This window comes from Phascolarctos cinereus, unplaced genomic scaffold (genome assembly GCF_003287225.1).
Source record: "Phascolarctos cinereus isolate Bilbo 61053 unplaced genomic scaffold, phaCin_HiC Scaffold_7;HRSCAF=346, whole genome shotgun sequence".
Classification (NCBI taxonomy): Eukaryota; Metazoa; Chordata; class Mammalia; order Diprotodontia; family Phascolarctidae; genus Phascolarctos; species Phascolarctos cinereus.
The window spans coordinates 69959078-69980946 of record NW_027556180.1 but is presented as its reverse complement, the minus strand read 5'-3'; the positions used below and the strand labels follow the sequence as shown (position 1 = coordinate 69980946).

The window sequence follows — 21869 nt, the reverse complement described above, 5'->3', positions numbered from 1 at the left end:
TTGGCAATAGGGCACAGCACAGGAAACCTTCCTAGAGACCCACAGGCAACATTTAAGCACCAACAGGGATGCTTTGCTCCTCGGTCAATCCTTTAAACCTTCCTCATCCCCTTTAATGAGGACCCTCCCTTTGTTGATTATCCCTAAGTTATTCTGCATACTTGTTTATATGTTGTCTCCTGAATCAGGCTGTGAGTTCCTTGAAGGCAGGGACTGTCTTTTACCTTTCTTTACGATCCTAGAACAAGATAGATGCTTAATAAATGTTTGTTGACTATTGAGTACTTAAATAAGTGCCAGGCACTGTGCTAAGTGCTGAGGATACAAAGAAAAGCAAAAACCTGTGACTTACCCTCAAGGAGTCGCCATTCTATTGGTAGAGACAACGTGCAAATAATTATGTACCTGAAAGATATGAAACATTATAAACCTAATAGGTGCTCCTAAGTGCTGCCTGGAGAAAGCCCCAGAGAGGAAACTGCAGGGGTCTGGCTAGAGTTATTGCCCTAATCTAAAGTTAAAGCTAAAGGACTTCCCAATACCCATAACTCAACCTCCCTGCCTTTCTTGTTATTGTGATAGTACAAAATTTACTGTATGTATATCTCAATGTATTATTATGTGTACAATGTATGAATGCACACATATACAATGTATACATACTATGTGTACTAGGTAATATATTATTGTGACGCTACAAAATATACTGTATGTATATGGCAATGTAGTATTATTTGCATAATGCATGTCCCGTGTACGTAATATACGATGTATATTACTGTATGTGCAATGTAATATATGACTGTGACAGTACAACATGTACAGACAATACAGCCTCTGCTGGAGGGAGGGGGTTGTATTGTGTGTTAGTGGCAGCCTCCCCACGCTCATCTAAGCATGAAAAGACAGTGAAGAAGGAAAGTTCAGTGCCATTCCAGGGAAGTAAACTGTGAGTAAGATAGCACCATAGGCCTGAGACAGCATCCTACACTTTGTCCACCCACGTATTTCCATTATTGAAGCAGTTGCTGCTCTAGCCTCATTTCTCCATCAACTCTTCCTAGACTGAATAGAGAGAAGGAAGCACCTCTACTAAACTCAAACATGAAACTCAAGCGATTCTTTCCTACTCCCCCCTATCCTCCACCCAAAGCCTCGTGAAATATCTGTGTCCATTGGCCTGCTTCCAGAGGTGCTGGGGAGGTCTTCATGTAGTGGTGGGATGACCACTTGTCATCCCATTTTGTGTAAGGGCTGCTCTGCATGGCCAGTGAGGTCCCTTCCCACTCTCGTATTCTTCAATTCTGAGAAATACTGCCAACATTGGAAAATACATGCAAATGGAGGGCAGCCTCGGTGGAAGACAATCATTAAGACCTTTCTGTAGCCCTGAGCCGGCCAAGACAAATTCAGGGGACTTTTTCACAGCACTAATACATGTAATAAAACAATTTACTCACAACCATGAGGTAGTGCCATAAACAGGAATAACTACTCATCACCTGTACCAAGATCTTACCCATTTGGGAGTGACCCACATTCACCTGTGTCTATTGAATACAATAAGGTAACCAATGCCTTGATGGTTATTGTTACCACAATCAGTGAGGTGGAACAGTTGGGTTGTGAGTCCACTAAGACTATGCCCAATAGCCCCACTGGAAAAATAAACTGGCCAGTCTCCTATTGAATCCACTTATAAGGAGCTTATAAAAACAGGGAGAGAAAGTCTGGGCCTCTGCTGGTGAGCTGGAACTTGCCCATAAGATACACTGTTGACGACATGTATACATAAGAAAGCCTTGTGTGTTAGGTTGTACAGGAAGCTGCCTGGGGTCTTAGACACAGAGAAGGCTAAGGGTAGGGTGTTGGTCAATTCAGTGTCACACGGTCAGCAATGATACATCCCTTATACGAGAACTCATGAGGCCTTCTCTATTCTCTCAGGTGTGCCCTGTCACATGTTTTGGGATCTTAGTTGTCTGTAATCAGTGATGATCCTAGCAACTCCTCAGCTTAGCTCAAGATAGTGACTGGTTATCAATAATATGGAAAGAGCCCATGATGGAGCCCTCTTCTTGAGGAATGTTGTGCCCATAGCAGTCGGTACCTGGTCTTTTCCTAGTGTTATGAGTCCATATGTCCTCCAGTGAGAGTCTTAGAATCTGGTGCAGGAGAGATAGTGTCAGTTCATCAATCAATAGTTATTGAGCACCTCCTGTGTGCCAAGTATTGAGATAGGCTCTGGAGATATTAAGACAGGCAAAAGATAGGCCTTGCTCTCAAGCAGCTCATAGTCTAATGCATGGTGTGTCACTGGAAAAGTGGAATTCTTGGCATCCACTTGCCTGTGCACAGAGCATTTATTTATTTATTTAGGCAGTTGGGGTTAAGTGATTTGCCCAGGGTCACACAGCTAGTAAGTGTCAAGTGTTTGGTCTGAGGCCGAATTTGAACTCAGGTCCTCCTGACTTCAGGACCAGTGCTCTATCCACTGCACCACCTAGCTGCCCCAGGGCTCAGAGCATTTAGAAGCAGGTTCTGAGGAGGTCAAATTACCAAGAATCAGAGAACTGTGATACAAAACTTGCTTCATGCAACCCTTTCTCTGGATCATCATCATCACTACTAACATTCACATGGCACTTTAAAGTTCGCAAAGCATTTTAAATATATTATTTCATTTGAGCCTCACAGCAGTTTTGTAATGTAGATACTATATTATTATGATTCCATTTTATAGATGAGAAAACTGAGGCTCAGAGGTTTAATGACTTGTCCACAGTCATACAACTAATAAGTGTCAGAGGCATGACTTGAAGCCACGTCTTTCTGATGTCTGCTGGTTCTAAGATGCCACATGTATTTGCCACTAGAAGGAGCAGAACTTGTCAGGGTAGATAACATAAAAGTCATTTCTACTTAGCTTTGAAATATATCATAGGCCCTTTTGCAGTAAATTTATCCTCTTAATTGAGTATTGCTTGAGTTATATCAAAAGTCATTACTGTAAGACATGAGCATAAAATAACAAATCTGTTTCATTTTTTTTAAAGCAAACATCCTAGAACAATTTTGCTCAATGTGTTTTCTTGCTTAAGGTATGACCTTGCTTATTCCAATGAGGCCACCATCAGTCAAAACATTTTTGAAAATCTTTCAGATTTACATTCCCAGTCAATTTGAGACATTCCAGAAAATCAGCCTCATTACTTTATAATTGCACTGTTTTGATTTGTTTTTTTTTACCCCCCCCCCAAAATGGTCACCAACATTATTCACCAGACTTGGCTTTTGACCTTTTCCTAATGTCCAGTCTACTCTTAAAGAATAAAGATTGGCTAGCACCAATGATATTCAGAAAAATGGAACCCGAGTGCTTCAGGCAATACCCAAAGAAGTGTCCTAAAGGTGTGTTGGGCAAGGGCAGCATCACTGGAGTGCATATTTAGCCTACCAAGGTGACCTCTGAAGAGGATGGATAGATCAGTTCTGCAGCACTTTAAAAAATCAGTCACATTAACTCCCTGAGCATGCTATGAATGAGCAATTGACATGATTTTGTAAGCATGCTGAATAGTAAGAGGATATTGATCTGGAAATAAAGAATTTTGCCCCAGAGTGTCTATAAAAATGGATAATCAATCCAAAGATAATCAAGAGTTTATCATCATTTGTAATATTCATGCATTTGCTTGGTACATATTATTTATAAAAGTCCTATATTTCAGTGTTTCATCCTGGCTTGGAGTAAAATCTGGATTCTTGAAGGCTTGAGGTAAATCACAAGCCCTGGCAGAAGCTTCCAAGCCAAAAAGTCTGCAAGTATGGGATTGGGGACAGGCTGCTTCTCTAACTTTGGAAAGCCTCTCACTCAGTGGGCTGCAGACTTTTTCAGCCATAGCAACTGACAAAGACTGTGGGCTGAGGGATAAAGAATTGGGATCTACATTGGTGAATCGAGGACTCACTCTGAGGAAATCATAGACCCTGGAAATATTGACTCTTGAATGTGTGATAATTGTCATCATCATCATCATCATCATCATCATCATTATATTACTTGTCTTGGATAGCAAATCCCTCCAACTGTGTTTCCCAGACATTTGGAAACCATGAACCCTTCTTATTTCATTTTATAGTTCCCATTCTCCCAAAAACAAAAAGAAAAGGAAAAATATTCTACATGTTATTAATTTATTTTCAAAATTAAAGTGAATGAAATTTTGTTTTCATAACCTCACAATGAGAAGCAGAGTGAGGTACAGTGGATAGCCTGGAAGCCAGGAAGACTTGGCTTCAAGTCTGGCTTCCTCATATTGGCTATTTAAGCTTGGGCAAATCACTTAACTCTTATTGTTCTAAACAGCTCTCTAAAACTATAAATTTCAATATTCATGAAAATAAAATAAAATCTAGTTTAAAAAAAAAGAAAGAAGATTGTAAGTTCTGGGGGAAGTTCCAACCTAAATTGTTGAGGAAATTTCTCTGCACTGATGAAATCGCTATCCCAAATCTTGCAATGAGAAGTAGCTTAAAGTGATACATACAGGACTAAACTTGAAATCAGAAAGACCTGGCATTGACACAGACTAGCCATGTGATCATGAGCCAATCAATCAATCCGTTAGTAGCCCACTCTTTCAGTAACTTTGGACTAGCAAGTTGCCATTGGTGGAGATGGCTTCCACACAGTTATAGTTCATTTCCTATATCAATGAAATTACAGGCTTGGACCAAAACAATAAAATACAATTCACAATATCTGTGAGATAATCAAAGAAAACCTGGGGTGGACCTGGAGTGTAGCAAATTCAGGGGCAGGGACTGCTTCTGTCAAAGTCACAGGATAAAATGTAAGGTGGCCCTATGCCCAGGGGAGTTGTTTTTACCAAAACCTTTAGGTTGCAAATAATGTAATTTCTTTGTTCTTGGGTTACAAGACTAGAACTCCTTAAAAATGAAAATAATAAAGCAAACAGAAGACAGGAAGAAGTCTATGTCCTCCTTGGCCTGCCTTTCTGATGGCTGACATTTCCTGGCTTTACTAAGCAATTTATTTGGGGGTTATTTTAATTCCCCCCAAAGCCTTTAATTAATTTACTCTTGTTAAATTGTAATAACCTGAGCCACTGGAGCAGAGAACACCACATTTATTTGCTGGGTGGCTCTATCACTTTTTTTTTTTTGCTGCAGTTGGGTAGCATTGTTAGAAAAGAAGGAAGAAGATGAGTGTGTATACTGAGGATATTAGAAATAAGTCATCTTTTCATGGAGAAAGCAAGGGTGGGAGAAATGAGTCATCTCTGCTCTCATTCACAATGCCAAAGATATAGCCAGATCCTAAAAATCTATGGGCTGGGGGATTAGGAAATCTATTTCATGGATATATGTGGGATAAGAGAATTCCCATAGAGTACCCTAAATTCTCATTTTAGCCATTGATTTCAGCTTCCCAAGACCTCATAAGGAAGCAAAATGGACTGGTTAGCATCATTCTATTTTCTTTATTCTCTGTCCCCCCTGCCCCACAAAAGAACAAATAATTCACACAGCAGCACTTCTCAGCAGACAAACTATATAGCTGCTCCCCTTCTCCAACCAGGCAGCACCTTGAATTCAGGCCAGGCAAGTACAATTTCCCCAAATCTCACACTGTAGCTAATAGTTATTATATTGACAGATCACAGAATCACAGAAAAATTGAATTTCTCAACTAGAAGGGACCTTGGAGATAATCAAGTCCCACCCTCTTGTTTGAGGCTACTAGGTGTCACAGTAGCTAGAGTGTTAGACCTGGAGACAGGAAGACCTGACTTTGAATTTGACCCCAGTCTTTTAGCCTCAGTTTTCCTTACCTACTGAATGGGGATAATGCAAGTACCAATCTCACAGGGTTATTGTGCAGATCAAATGAGGAAACATATGTAAAGTGTTTTATATCATCACCATCATCATCATTTGACAGAGATCTCCAAAATACAGAGAGGTACTTTCTGTGACCTTTAGATCTAAGGTCATAGAAGTAGATAGTGACAGGGCTATGGGGAGAATCCAAGCCTTCTTCACTATACCATAGTAATTTCTCCATGTTATTGAGATAAGCCACTTTGCTCTTCCGTTGAAATGTCAACCTACCAGAAGTTGATAAAATTCTGAATTCACCAGTTCACTGAGATAACAGGGCTAGAGAAGGTCCAGGATAGGCAGCTAAAATCATCAAAGGGGTTGGAGTTGAGAAGAGACTACTGGTTATCCTTTGAAGAAAAGTGGATAAAAGAAGTAAAGAACCCATGCCATTTTTGAACAGCTGTATTTCTGGTAAAGACACATCACCACCTTTCCAGTCAACCAGTTTCACAACCTTAGTGTCATCTCCTTCTCTTTCTCACTCACCCCGCATAGCCAATCAATTCCCACAGATTGTCATTTCTGTCTCCATAATATCTTTTTCATTGTACCCCCAGCATCTAGTACCCTTCCCCCAGTATTATGTGCATATACCTACCTTTATACATAGATATACACGTGTGCATATGTATCTGTGTATATGTGTGTGAATTCCAGATATCTAGCACAATGATAAGCACATAATAGTTTCTTCATAAATCTTTGCCAAGAAAACCCCAAGTGGGATCACAGTCAAACACAACAAAAAAATGACCAAACAACAACAAAATGCTTGTTGATTGACTGATAAGCTCATGACAACCGCTAACTTTGTCCCAAAAGCGTGAGAGCTGGGAGTTCAGGAATCCTGAGTACTAACTCAAGATCCCTCCTTACAAAACTCAACACTCATCCTGTCAACTATAGCTCATGGGTTCAACTTGCCTGAATACCTCCAGTTTCTTCATCTTTAGAATGGTTGGTTGGATGAGACGGTCTCTAATGTGTAGACCACATGAAGTATCCAGGCAAGATCTCCAGAATTTCTCTTGTCACCCTAGTGGTCAAAGCCTTGTTTTGGTCCAACTCAATGGTATAGTAGACTCCCACCAACCGACCAGATTTTATGAAGTTGGAGCAGCATTGGCCCCATTCTCCTTCCCTGTAAGTATCACTTCAACCCAACAGGAACAGGAATCCACCAGCAAGTCCTACAGGAATTATTTATATTATGAGTGGTAGGGAACAGACCAATACTGTTTACTTGGGGGCTAATTCCAAGTACCACTGTGCTCCTGTCTTCCCAAGAGCCCAAATGAATTTAAGAATTGGGGTTCATGTTGGGCATACTCCAGCCATCAAGGCATCTGGCCACCATGGTCTATTTTTAGAATAGTCGATGAAGTAGTGAAGGGGCCATAGAGAGGCAAAAGAATGCTAACTCTGGGAGGCATACAACCTGGGTTCAAGCCCCAGCTCTGTCACTAACTAGCTATGTATGCAAGTCACTCTACCTCTCTGGGTCTCAGTTTCCTTATCTGTAAAATGAAAATGAAGTGGTTGAAGTAGCTCATGTCTAACTCTTTTTCATCTCTCCATCTATTACCTGTGGTTTTAGTGGGTATCTCATTTTTCTATGAGTCATTTCAGACTTCTCCCTCACTTACACCCCCAATATCAAACCCAGAGCTGGAAATAGGCAAAGTAGGCAGCTACCAAGGGTATCAAAATGGAGGGGTGGAGCAGAGGATGTAATAAGGGACACTTTCTAATATGATTTTGAATAAATACACATATTTTTAATGTCAGAACATTCTGTTCTCTATGACATGTAGGCAGGGGTGTGCTGGTAAATGTTTAACACCTGGCTCCTCTTTTTTTTGTAGGCAATTGGGGTTAAGTGACTTGCCCAGGGTCACACAGCTAGTAAGTGTCAAGTGTTTGGTCTGAGGCCAGATTTGAACTCAGGTCCTCCTGACTTCAGGACTGGTGCTCTATCCACTGTGCCACCTAGCTGCCCCTGTCTCTTCTTAAAAAAAAAACCAACAATCCCCCCCAAAATACCCCCCCACAGATTCAATTACATACAGTCACAGATAACACACTTTTAAGTTCTAATGCACTATTAACATTTTCTCCATCACCTTGTTAAGTCTGGATAATCAATAAAACAATAAGCCAAGCCCTGATCTGTAGCATTTGCCCATTTGCAGGTGTAAATGCTCATACTGAAAATTGATCAGTTAGCTCTTGTGAGCTGGCTCCAGCACACTTCTGCACATATTTCTTTTGTGACAAGTCAAGTCATGTATTATAGCAACAGTGAAAAACCATTGGTGACAGTAGCACAAATTCTCAAACCTGGTACAAGTCATTGAACCTCTTAAAACCTCAGTTTCTTCATCTGTGAAATGACTGGGATGGATTAGGTGTTCTCTAAAGTTCTTTCCAGCTCTATATTTATGATTCTATGATCTTTACCTAGGAGACAGAAATGCCTATTCTTTCATTGCAATACCTCACAGCAGATTTGTCTCCTCCCTTTCTGTGTCAACTCTAGTCCATGTTTTCATTGCCTCACTGCTAGACTGTCTAAGCAGCCTCCCTGCTGATTTCCCTGTTGCTAGTCTTTCTCTCTCCAATCCATCCTGCCTAAACTATTTCATCAAATGTGAAATCATCTGCCTAGGCTTCCCTACTGCTTTCTCCCTTCTTTTCCCTCCTCCCTCCCACCTTCCTTAATGTATTCAGTCTCTTCTCTTTTTACTCCTCCACATAGCAAACCTGCTGTCTATTCTCTGTACACTATTTCCCTACCTAATCCCTTTGCCTATGTACATTCTTTCAAGTGGAATTCCATCCCTCACTTATCTCCCCAGCCCAGACCTCTTTCTTCAAAACCTGGATCAATGTTGACTTTTTTCAATGGCACACAAAATCAGAACTGGAAAGGACATCAGAGATCATCTCACACAGATAAGAAAACTAAGTCACAGATATGGAGTAATCTCTAGTATCGCAACAGTGGAACTCGAATCCAGTTCTTTGGACATTCTTTCCACTACATTACGTTGCCTTTTATCATTACTCTGATTATTTGTTTTCTCTGTCTTTCCTCAACACTTTGTGTCTCTAGTTGGGAAGTTAATCTTTGTCATTGTGGCAAGGTGGCCCCAACCCAAGTGCCAGAGCTGAAAGCAGTGGACAGTTCTGTCCCTCCTCCCACCTGGGTTCTAGGGAAGTCTTGAGGCAGCTTTGGGCTAATTTGCATGAACCAACCCAGCAGGAAGATAGTGTTTGGGAAGACAAGGGGACCAAAGGGGAGCCAAAGTTCCCCTTCAGGACTCAAGATTCAGTGGAAGATGCTGAAGGAGTGGAGAACACAAGGATCAAGAGCTGGGAAAAGAAGGGACACATAGGATGATTGACTCTAACTCAAGCAAGAGTAAAAATTGGAGACTTCTGCTTTCAGAGAAGGTAAGTCCTTCATTTGTGTGAAAGGAAGTAAAGTGCTGAATTTCTCAAATAGCTAAGATTCCCTCTGACTCTAGGTCTGAAAAGACTGGAAAGTTTCAAATATCCCAGAATGCCTCAAGACCTAAAAGAGTTAGAAAGTTTCAGATATACCCAAGTCATTCTGGTCCTGGCTATTTCATTCTGAAAGAACGATTAATACTGGTTATACTTTCAGGGTTACCTCACCATGGTTTGAGAGACAGAACCAACTATTGGGGGAAGAGAGCTGTGAGAAGCAGGAAAAGCAGTAAGGAAAACCATGGGGGCGAATGAACATCTGTATATCCAATTCTTATCTTGCAATGTAGTTGCCCCACATTATTTTGCATGTTGCTTCTAAGATATGTTTACCTCATGTTACTTCGCATGCCTTTGTAAAGTTAATTATAATGCAGTTGCATCATAAGGACATTTAACTTATGAGAATTCAACTAAATGTGCTGAGGAAGTGGGGAAAGAGACAGAGATACAGAGGAGACAGAGACAGATTCAGAGAGAGAGAGAGAGAGAGAGAGAGAGAGAGAGAGAGAGAGAGAGAGAGAGAGAGAGAGAGAGAGAGAGAAAGAGATTCAGAAACAAACTAGAAACAGACAGAGAGAAATGGCAATTTAAATACCAGAGACAGTCTGCTATTACACTCAAAGAATATATACCCTAGAGTGAAAAATTCTTGGGGAAGAAAATACATAATCATATTTCTATGTCAAGATTTTTCAAAAGTATTTTTTGTTTAGTCATATGTTTTCCTGCCAGCTAAATCTTTACCTGTCTTTATTCTCTTCTTGAAGTCCTGGTTTCATCTTTCCTTGAGCAATAGCTTAACTGGTTGCGGTGAAAAATAAAATAAATAAAAACAAAACTATAATAACTATAAAATTTATAAAATTATAAGTATAAATATAAATAAAATGAAAAATAAAATATGTACTCAGTTGTTTCTGTAGTAACCACCTCAATCATCTGCTTTCCGATACAGACTACCTTCTTTCAAAGAGACCCTGGCCAAGGACTTACACTCTTCAACGATACTTCTGAGAAAACTGGAAAGCAGTCTGGCAAAAATTAGGTTTAGACAAACATCTCACACTACATACAAAGGTAAGCTCCAAATAGACATATGACTTGGATGTAAAAGGTCACATAAAGAAAGTAGAGGAGCAAGAAAAAAATAACTTTTGCAGTTAGGAGTAGGGGAAGAATTAATGACCAAACAAAGGATAGAAGGGGGTTCATACAAGATAAAAATGGTCAGTTTTATTATATAAAATTAAAATGGTTTTGCACAAACAAAACCAATGTAGCTAAAAGTAGAGGGGAACTAACTGGGGAAAATCTTTGTAGCAAATTTCTCTGATAAAGATCTCATTTCATATATATATATATATATATATATATATATATATATATATATATAGAGAGAGAGAGAGAGAGAGAGAGAGAGAGAGAGAGAGAGAGAGAGAGAGATGGAATTGATTCAAATTTATATGAATAAGATCCATTAGCCAATTGATAAATGCTCAAAGGATATGAACAGTCAGTTCTCAAGGAAAGAAATCCAAGCTATCAATAGCCATATGAAAAAGTGCTCCAATGATAATAATTTGCAAAGTGCTACCTCACACCCACCATACTAGCTAAGTTGACAAAAGTTGGAAAATGACAAATGTTGGAGGGGCTGTAAGGGAAGAAAAATGTATTGGTGGTGAAGCTGTGAATTGGTCTGGCTATTCTGGAGAGCAATTAGGAACTATTTCCAAAAGGTTATTAAATTGTACATTGAACTAGTGATACTGCTATTAGGTATATTCCTCAAAGAGATCAAAGAAAGAGGAAAAAGACCCACATATACAAAAACATTTATAGCAGCTCTTTTTGTAGAGGCAAACAATGGAAAACTAAGTGCCTATCAACTGGGGAATGGCTGACAAATCATTGTATATGGAAGTAATGGGATACTATTGTGCCAAAATAAATTATAAAAGAAGTGGTTTCAGAGAAAATTTGCATAAAGTGATACAGAATGAAGTTAACACGACCAAGAGAACAATGTGTACAATAATACTAAGAACTCTAATCGATGTAATGGCTGACCACTCACTATTCTGGAGGACTGAGGATGAAGAATGCTACCCACCTTCTGTCAGTGAGCTGAATGAGACATATTTTTGGACAGGGCCAATGTGGGAATTTGTTCTGGTTGATTACGTGTATTTGTTACAAGGGTTTGGTTTTGTTTTTCCTTCTCAATGTGGGGGTGGATGGAGGAAGGGGGGAAGGCAAAATAAATGTTGGTTAACTGAAAAAAAATTTAAAAATAAAGAGACACTAGCTCTTTTCCTGCTACAATTGGTTAAAGATATTATATTTTATTTGTGATTTTAAATGTTTTCAAAGCTAATTTTATTATATATTTATTGTACATATTGTATATGTATATTTATTGTATATGTATATATTGTGTATTTATATATATATATATATATATATATATATATATATATATATATATATATGCAATTGCTGATTTTACTGTTCCTGATTTTACTACTGCAAACTCCTACATAGTCTCCCTACATCCAATCTCTCCCTTCTCCAATCCATCCTCCACATAGTGCCAGGATCTGACCATATTACTCCCTTGCTCAAGAAGCTCAGGTGGCTTCCTCTGGAATCAAGTGAAATCAACAAGCCTTTATTAAGCACCTGCTATGTGGTAGGCACTGTGCTAAGTGCTGGATACAATCAATTGCAAACCCCTCTGTTTGGCACTTAAACCCTTGCCTAATCTGGGACCAAATTTGCCTTCTTGCTGTCCCTCTCATATGATGTTTTATTTGCTCTCCTTATGCCCTTGCACAGGCTGTCCCCATGCCAGGAGTGTATGCCCTCCTTATGCCTTCCTCTTACTGTAGAATCCCTAGACCCCTTCAAAACTCAGCGCACATTCCAACTCTTAAATGAAGCCTTTCCTGATCCCTCAGCTGCTAGTGCTTCTTCCCCCAACTGCTCTCTATTTACCTTATGTTTATTTTGTGTATATTTTGTACCTGTTTACACATGTACATGTTTCTCTCAATAGAATATAAACTCCTAGGAAGCAGGAACTGCCAAGGCAGGATTATTGTTTTTGTACCCCCAGCATCACACATAGTAATGGGTATACAGTTGGTTGGCACCTAAAAATACTTATTAGTCACTTGGCTAAGAGGAGTTCTTGGGCATCACAAGTCTCTTGGAGAGAGAAGAAGACCATGCACATAGCGCCTGCAGGTGGAGAAGCAACCAGGAACTAAGTAACAACATGGGGAAGCTAAAGATTGCATGTTCTGTGGAGTGAAATAAACGTTGTCCTGTACCCAATATGAATTGTTACCTTGAGTGCTTGTATAGGATCATTTACCCATATATATATAAAGACCCAGATATAAACTATACTCTGCATTTTCCTAGAGGGAATTCTGAATGTTATCAAAATGACTCAAAGAGAGAAAGGAGTGGCTATCCTCAAAATTGAGCCCAATCCTTATAAACCCAGAGACATCATTCAATATATAATAACCCAGGGTTAGAAACAGGTCCAACCAGGAAAGATTACAGCAAAATTATCACCTCTCTAATCTTGATATAAGAAAAACTTTCCCAATAATTAGAGCCATGAAAATATGTGTTGGGATGTCTCGGGGCATTCAATTATTAGTTCTGTCCCACTAGAAATCTTCAAGTGAAAGCTAGATAACAACTCATTGAGATTCCTATGTAGGAATGAGCTGGACTAGACTGCTGAAGTCTCTTTAACTCTAAGATCCCACACTTCCTATTTTCTCCTTCATATGTGTGGGAAATATATCCTTGAAATAAATGCAAGGTAATTTTTGAGGAGAGCCACCAGTATCTGGAGATGAGAAAAGCCTTCATGTAGGAGATGGAACTTACATCTGAGGCTTAGTTTCCTCACTGCTAAAATCAAGGTGCTGGACTAAACAATTTCTGTGGTCTGGAGAAGCTCTAACATCATTCCTAGAATGCAGGAATAATGTCTTATTATTTTTTCCCCCAATTCTCCATTCCCCCCTCCCACTGCCTCATAAAGTACTTAGCAGTAGAAACCACTCAATAAATTGCCTCACTGACAAGTGGGAACCACCCAGATATTCATCAAATTTCAATTATTTAGCACCTTCTATGTACCTACCACTGTTGGAGACATAGACAGAGAAACACAGACACATAGACACAGACACAGAGAGAGAGAGAGGGAGAGGGAGAGAGAGAGAGAGAGAGAGAGAGAGAGAGAGAGAGAGAGAGAGAGAGAGAGAGAGAGAGAGAGAGAGAGAGTCTAAGACCTGATTTCTTCCAGCAAAAATCTTGTAGCCTACTTGAAAACACAATTCTTTGTGCATTTACACAGTATGACTATACTTTATCCACACTTTAGAGATCTGTAATTTTGTAAGTATGAGCACTCCCTCCACCAATGCAAGTCACAACTCCCAAATAACTTAAAACAGGGCTTCTTAATTTTGTTTTTGTTTTTGTTTTCATGGACTTTTTTTTTTGGCAACTTGGCAAAACCTATAGACCCCTTTTCAGAACCATATGTTTAAGTGCATAAAATAAAACACATAGAATTACTTGGGGAATAAAACAAAACAATTATCAAAATATATTTAAAACAACAAATAAATAGATTCATAAATCCCAGGATAAAAATATCTGTGGATGAAAAAATTTGGCCGATCTGGTAGAGCCTCTCTGAACTTGACTAGGTCTGATCCTCAGATAGCAAAAAGACAGTCTACCAGTGGGCCCATCCTTGAAAACTTTCTAACCTGGTAGGCCCTGCCGGAGCTTGGGTTTCACTGATACAGCGTTTAAGAACGACGTATCAAAGTAAGACTTGGTGGAGAGTGACCATACTATTAGGCTGGAAATCCCTTAGGTACTTCGTTGCTTGAAAAAAAAAATAGAAGAGGATAGTGATGTGGTGTCCTGGGGTGTTGGTATGTTTCATCATGTTTGTGTTCTAGGTTCAGGATGGCTGCTTCGTCATCTTGCTACTCCAGGTAAATGTATCCTAGGTTCCTTCTTCTGCTCAGGAAGCCTTCATGTTCCCTCATCACTGCCACACTGAGTTTGATTGGGCATCTTATATTCCATGATGCCAACTCAGAAGATATCTCCTATCCTGTGGTAGCTGGTATCATCAGATGCTTGAGTTTGGTTGGCATGACTAAGCCCAAGGCCCTTTTCTCTAACCATAAGATTGGAGAAGGCTCCCTGCTCCCCCTAACAGAAATTGAATAAAAACAGACATACTTATTGGCCAACTCAGACAAAATCTATCAATTCGTATTTGAACCGTCTTTGGAGATATTTGCTACTCCAGACACTTTTAAAAGGCTCTTGATGACTGTGGTAGCCATATCTTCAAACTCAGTCAAGATGCTGTAGTGAGATGAATGGTCACTGCTTCAGCAACATGAGCTCAGAGGAGCCAAGGGTCATGGCAGGAGGGGAGCTTGAACTGCTCCTGCCAGACTATCCAGGGGTTTGGCCACTGGGGAAATCTAATGATATTGTATTAGAAGTAAGTCAGTCTTCTCAGACTTTCCCCTTGATTTTCCAAACTTCTTCCTTTCCCAGCCTTCTTCCTTCCTGCACTTTTACTTTACCTGATCTTACTTGCCATTTTTCCCTGAAATAAGTCTGTGCTCCAACTAGACTGGCCTCCTCACTCTCCTGTGAACCAACTATTCCTCACTTCTTCTTTGGCTCCATTGTTCATGTCCTCCCCTTTGCCTGGAATCACCTTCTTCTTCCCACTTGTCTAAATCTTTCCACCTGACCCATCTTTCAAGGCTCAGGTGAGTTCTTCTCTTCCATAAAGCCTTTCCTGACCAGTGCAGCACACATTGATTAATCATGAATTTGGAGTTAGCAATATCTAATTTTACACTTATGTGATGGTTTTCATTCCCACATTAGACTCTCAATACCTTTAGAGCAGGGACTATCTTTTATCTTTCTTTGTAGCACAGTACCTGACACATAGCAGGTGGTTAATAGATGCTTCTTGACATTGGCATTCTCGATGCTGATCTTTACTGTGTGTCAATCTTATCTCCCCATCTATCTCTGTAGATTATAAGCTCCTTGAGGACAGGGATCACATTTTATACATCTCTATATCTCCTACTACGTCTAACCAAAATACTCTTTGGATCATTGACTTCTTGCTGCGGTAGCCATTTAATTGAATGCAAGCTGACAGAGGAGAGGGAATATTTCACTTTCGTCTTTTCATCTCTAGTGCCTAGCACACAGGAGGGATTCAGTGAATGCTTTTGCTTTGAATCAAACTCTGATAATTGAAAACCACAGTCAGTGCAAAAGTCTCATTGTTGACAAAAGTTTGACTTTTCCCCCTTAGACCTTTTGAAAAACAAAAGGGGTTGGGATGGTGCACCCTGCTACTTTGCTACTATTGATTTCTTCACCCAGGAATTGAATTAATCTAACCATTCAAGTACTAGTGAGCTTTAAAGCAGAGCCAGGACTAGGTTGTGTTCCACTGGCATCTAGGTAGTTCAGTGGATAGAGTTGCTGCACCTGGTGTCAGGAAGACACAATTTTAAATCCAGCCTCAGACACTAGCTGTGTATCTCTGGGCAAGTCCCTCCACTTACATTTGCCTCCGTTTCCTCATCTGTAAATTGGAGATAAGAATAGCACCTATCTCCCAAGGTTGTTGTGAGAATAAAATAATATTTGTAAAGCATTTTGTAAAACTTAAAGTGTTATATAAATGCTAGATATTGTAATCATTGCTAAGAATAATAAACTCTTCCCTGTACCCTCCCCCCAGGCTGAATCTTAAGTGATTGTTGATCTTAGCCATTGGTTGACTCTTCCCATAGGTTCCATCTACCCTATCTCCTCCCCACCCACTGCCACTGTCTCCCCTCTCATTTCTCAACCATTTTTACTTCCTTGTTGATTTTTAACCCTCTACTTGTTCTCCAGTGAGGGCAGACACACAATTGCCTTCAAAGACCACAGGAATGGGCACCCAGCTCTGCTGGGGCACAAGCTGTGTTCTCTGACTATCTTCGACAAATCACTCAGTGTTCCTGAACCCCAGTTTCCTCCTCTGTAAATCTGGAAAGATAACCCCTGCGCCCCTCCCTACTTCCCAGAAGGATTCTGTAGCTGGAGAATATTTGATGACAATCAAAAAAATGATAAAGCAGTCTGTTCCCCGCTGGAGTTAGGCATTGGAGTGAGACTATAAACTGTTCTTGATGCTTTCTGATGGCAACTGAATAGACTCTAGAAAGCAATTAGAGTCCCTCGGCATTTCTCTCTGCAGCCCAGCTACTGTCTTCAAGCAGTGACTAACTTGTCGGGGCTGAATGGGGCCCCCTCCTGACCAGATGGATTTGGCACAATGGGATACTAAATCCTCAGAAATTGTTTTCCTAACAACAGGGAAAAAAAGGAAAAAAAAACTGTAAGAAACAGAAATGTATGGCACTCTGTCCTTATAGGAGAGATAAAATGAAGCAGAGTGAGAGACAGAGGGCTGCCTACATAAAGAGAGACAGAGGAAATATAGTTAGACAACATGAGAAACTTACGAAAGTAACAGACAAATATGGAGAGAGAGAGAGAGAGAGAGAGAGAGAGAGAGAGAGAGAGAGAGAGAGAGAATATGTAAGAGAATATACAGAGAAAAGTATAGAAACAAGAGGAAATCACTCTAAGACTGACAGCTCCAGGATGCAAAGTCTGCCTGTGAAGGTATAGCCTCTTGGAAAAGACAGCTTCTCTCCTTCCACAGGCGGCATTTACCTTTAAATGATCTCATGGGAATCTTGCCAAAAGAAGCTTCCTTTTGACATGTGTGATTTCCTTTTACCTCAGTCAGAGAGACAAGGTAGTTGATTTAGGGGACAGGAAGGCAGCAACTGCTTCCCACAGCCCAAAAAAGGACACCAGTCTCTCTTTACTTTGAGGGTGCCTATATACAATGGGGGATGGGGGGAGAGAGAGAGAGAGAGAGGAGAGAGAGAGAGACAGAGAGAGAGAGAGAGAGAGAGAGAGAGAGAGAGAGAGAGAGAGAGAGAGAGAGAGAGAGAGAGAGAGAGAGTCTAAGAGATTGGCCCTCTGTGTTCTTGTTAGAGAAGTATGTGCATTGGAGGAAGGAAGAGAAAAATTGCTGATGAAATCTTCTTGTGGTCAAGTTGTGTAGCTGGAGTAGGAGGGCTACAGCTTTCTCAGTGTGTTTGTGTTATCATTCCCTTGAGTTTTATCCATCCCTGGGGAAGTCTTGTACCTTAGGCTGTGCTGCAAGCTGTCTGAGATCTTGGGCCCAGATAACTGCACAAGCCTTGGACAGTTGTGTCTCTGATGACATTCTCTCCAGTGAACCCACGCCTGAGACTGATGGACCCTGACATTCCCAGCATTAAAAGGTCCATTAGAAATATAATTCTCCTTCCTCCAGAAGAAATGTTAGTGTTAACACTGAATAGGAGGTAAGGCAAAAGGCTCTTGTGGCTGCTCCTAGCAGAATACTACCAAGGAAATGTGAAGCCACTGAGGCTGTCACCTGGCGCTCACTCTGGTCCTTGGCAAAGTCTCTGCTAGTTGGCCAAGTGTGAGACCTGCTGAAGTCCTGTTCTTTTTACCTTCAGAAAAAGACCAAACCTTGCAAACTGACAACTCCTGAAGACAGCGATAAAGAATGGGTGAAGTAATAAATCACATATCACTCAGAATTCAGAAGAGACTAAAAATCTCTACATGTACAAATAGTATGCAGGATCTTAAATGCAACAGTCAAGGCTAGGCACACATACATGGGGTTCATCTGGTGTTTCCAGGCTATGCTAGCTCAACCTGGCATAATAGAGCTCAGAGAAGGAAGGAGCAGAAACTTCTGCGAGGGATCTGGGAGGAATAAGGGACTGATCTATGGGGAACAAGACTAGTGGTTAACACATTGTCATGCATTTATAGAAGGATTTAGATCTGGAAACGACCTTGGAAAACATCTAATCCAACCAGAAATTCTTAACCTGAGATCCACAGAATCTTAAGAGATGTACAGATAGATTTCAGGGAGTTTGTGGACTTCAAAAGGAAAACAAAAATTACATCTTTATTTCATTATAATTGATTTCCTTTTGTAATTCTGTGTAGTTTACTTTATGCATTTAAAAACATTATTCTGAGGTGTCTATAAGCTTCAAACTATCACAAGTGTCCATTACACAAAAAAGTCTAAGAACCCCTGATCTAATCCTAGTGACCTCTTTTCCAGATGAGGAAACTGAGGCCCGGAGTGTTAAAGTGATCTGCTCATGGTCACACTTTGTAAGTATCAGAGCCAGAACTTGAACCCAGGTCCACTGACTCCAATTTCCAACAGACCACCCTGCCATACATTATTAAGTGAATGTGAATACCATGTGAATAAATTTTGAGACAACTTCACAAACTGTCCTTCTAAGAAGTGACTATATATTTATGGGAGGGAGAAGAGCAGAGTGACATTCCTCAGGTAAGCTTTGATTGTCTTTGAAGGCTACAGGGTCAGCACTTGGAGTCAAGCCTCCTGATCTTATTCTGCTGAGGAAAGTGTTCACCTCTCCCTTATGTAATACTTACCTCCAGGCTTCCCAGATCCCACACTGTTGAGATCTTCAAATCTTGTTTATGTCTACCTTCCAAAGCCAGACCCAAGAAGACTTCCCTCTCCCTTGCAAAGAGAGCTGTTGGTCTCTGGGCCTTGGAGTCATCTGTTCCCCTGCCCACTGGGGAGCCAACCATAGTGACCCACCTATGCACACCACGTCCATGAAGCCATACATCCCATAGCAGATCTGGAACAGGAGGTCCTGGCGCTGCCATTTGGCCGAGGGACTGAAGGTGGACCAGATGAGCCAAGAGATGCTGGCAATGAGGAAGAGAGAACCCAGGATGGCTGCTGCAATCTGGACTTTCTCAATGACCGTCAGAGAAATGGCCTGCCACTGGAAAGGACAGAACAGGAGATTAGCGAGATGATTGCACAGCTTTCCCCACACTCTACTTCTCCCAAATCCACTGGTATCCAGATCACAGCTTCCTGGCTTATTGCAATCTTTGATGTATTTGCAAGCTTCTGAACAAGACACAGCACATATAACCCTCAATATCCACAGACGAAAAAAAATTATCCAGAGGGGGTCTGTGCTGGTAGAAAAGTCCAGAGTTCATAGAAGATCCAAAGGAATAAAACAGAATATAATTATGGACAAAGCACCATCAAGGAGCAGCTTTTGGCTGGACCACTCTTACAGGCATGCCTGGACACCAATAGAAATCTTTACTCTCTGCTCAGCGAAAGATACAAAAATTATTGTGTTACCAAGCCTGAGGTTGCATAAATTAAGGCAAAAATGGGTGCTAGAGTTGGTTTTGAATGCCAGGAATGACCTATAAGAATTTTTGGTCTTGGAATCATCTTCCTCACCACACACTAAATTTGGGTGACTCCAAAGACTATCCTAAATCCTTTTTTTCCTCTATACTCAATCCCTGATGACCTCATCCATTTCCATATTCAATTAACACCTTGATAAATATAATTTACCAATCCAGCTTTAAACTTTCTCCTCTAAACTGCAGCTGTACATCGTCAACTACCTGCCAAGTATCTTTTCCTTTGTTAAGAATATCCCTCCATCACATGAACTTCAACATGTCCCCAAACTAAGCTCTTGACAGGCATCTGGTGGAGAGGATTCTGATCTGGTACAGGTTGGCTTAGATGGCCATTGAGGTTTCCTCCAACTTCAAGATGTGATGTGTTTAGGGTTGGTTAGCGGAATTTCTTGGGCTCTCTATGATTCTCTCCCTGCTCTGCCCCCCCCATTTTCTCTGTCTCTCTTTCTCTCTCTCTGTCTCTCTCTGTCTCTCTCTCTCTCTCTGTCTCTCTCTCTCTCTCTGTCTCTGTCTCTGTCTCTGTCTCTGTCTCTCTCTCTGTCTCTCTCTCTCTCTCTCTCTCTCCTCACACACACACACACACACACACACACACACACACACTTCTTTAGAAGAAATTCTAAGAGTATTCTAAGGATGGCATTTTATTGTTGCCATGATTATTTTCTGGGAAGAAGGTTGCCTGTCCAGCAAGTCAAGCACATTTTCTTTCCAGAGGTAGTCCAAAGGTCTTAGGGTAGTATCATAAGACTAATTGTTTGTATGTATCTCCGAGGTGAGAGAGTCTCATTGGAATGTTGGGGTGTTGCTGTCTAGCCATCCTAAGTTCTTTTCCTCTCTGAAGGGAATTCAAATCACAAAAGTAGCCTTATGAGTATGGAGGACTTTAGGATGAGATTTGTTTTGATTTTTTAGAGGCTATTGAGAATCCTTTCATACATCTTTACTTTTTTGTGGGATAGAATGAAGGTTGTCTTGCAGATGATATATTTATGTTAATTTGTGTGCTTGTATGGGATTTGGGAGAGCTTTTGACCACATATATAGAAACCCAGACCCAGTCTATATTCACAGATTTTCCCTGAGTAAACTCTGGATAGGGGGCAGAATAAACCAAAGAATGAGTTTGGGAATTAGTCTGTAAGAATGAATGCTGTTCTTACAAACCCAGAGCCTGGGAACCCTGGACCATGAATTATATCCATTATTCTGTTAATTCATCATCAGATCTCACCTAAATCTGTCCTTCATAGTAAGAGGCCTGGTGCATCCCTTATGGTACAACATGGACCCCTCCATAGTAGGAGAGAGGAGGGCAACTCAGAGAGTATCTTTTCCCCTTCTGAGGCATAACTGAAGAACTGTCAATGATCTAAATCTTAGCATCTCTCTCTACTCTAACTAAGGGGAATCAGAAAGAAGCTGGGGGATAGATACTTAGTTTCAGAATGAATTTTTTCTAATGTCTCCTCTTTGGACATTCTGTATTCAGAGGTAAAGCTATTCCAGTTCTAGTGTGACTAGCCGTATGCTCACTCACTGATTGGGTTCTTTGGGAATGTCAGTGCCCCTAGCTGGTTGCAGTTGGCCGTGTATGACTCCTGCTGAGGTCCTTTGAGGATGATGAAGCCATGTCCTCATTGGCCACTGAGCAGCAGAAGCCTATGACTCGGTGGAAGTTTAAAAAGGGAGTGACTTCACCTGGTTCGGACTTTCTTAGAACCTCTAGGTGGCATCATATAACTAGGACTTTGGATGAAGGGTGTAGGGGTGGTCTTTCTCCACCTTGGCTGTATGTTGGTTATTTCTATGTGTCAGGTAGAGTTGGGGAGAAGGGGCTCAACTACAAGAGTTGAACCTTGGCCTCTGATTGCTTCTTCTTTGGGCTTCTTTGTCTGGTCCCAGGTGAATATTGATCTTGAGATAGGAGGGAACAGGCTTGAAAGCCACAATCCTCAGCCAGGGCCAGCTGC

The 21869-nt window shown here is 40.8% G+C and overlaps 1 protein-coding gene across 1 annotated transcript in view; it reads right to left on the bottom strand.

Annotated features, from left to right (window-relative positions):
* Nucleotides 1-21869, bottom strand: part of MARCHF4 (membrane associated ring-CH-type finger 4) — a 127827-nt gene that overhangs the window by 12448 nt on the left and 93510 nt on the right. Inside the window, exon 3 of the mRNA XM_021002875.2 lies at nucleotides 19250-19442. Within this exon, the coding sequence (XP_020858534.1) occupies nucleotides 19250-19442 (193 nt within the window). The remainder of the gene's footprint in view (nucleotides 1-19249; nucleotides 19443-21869) is intronic.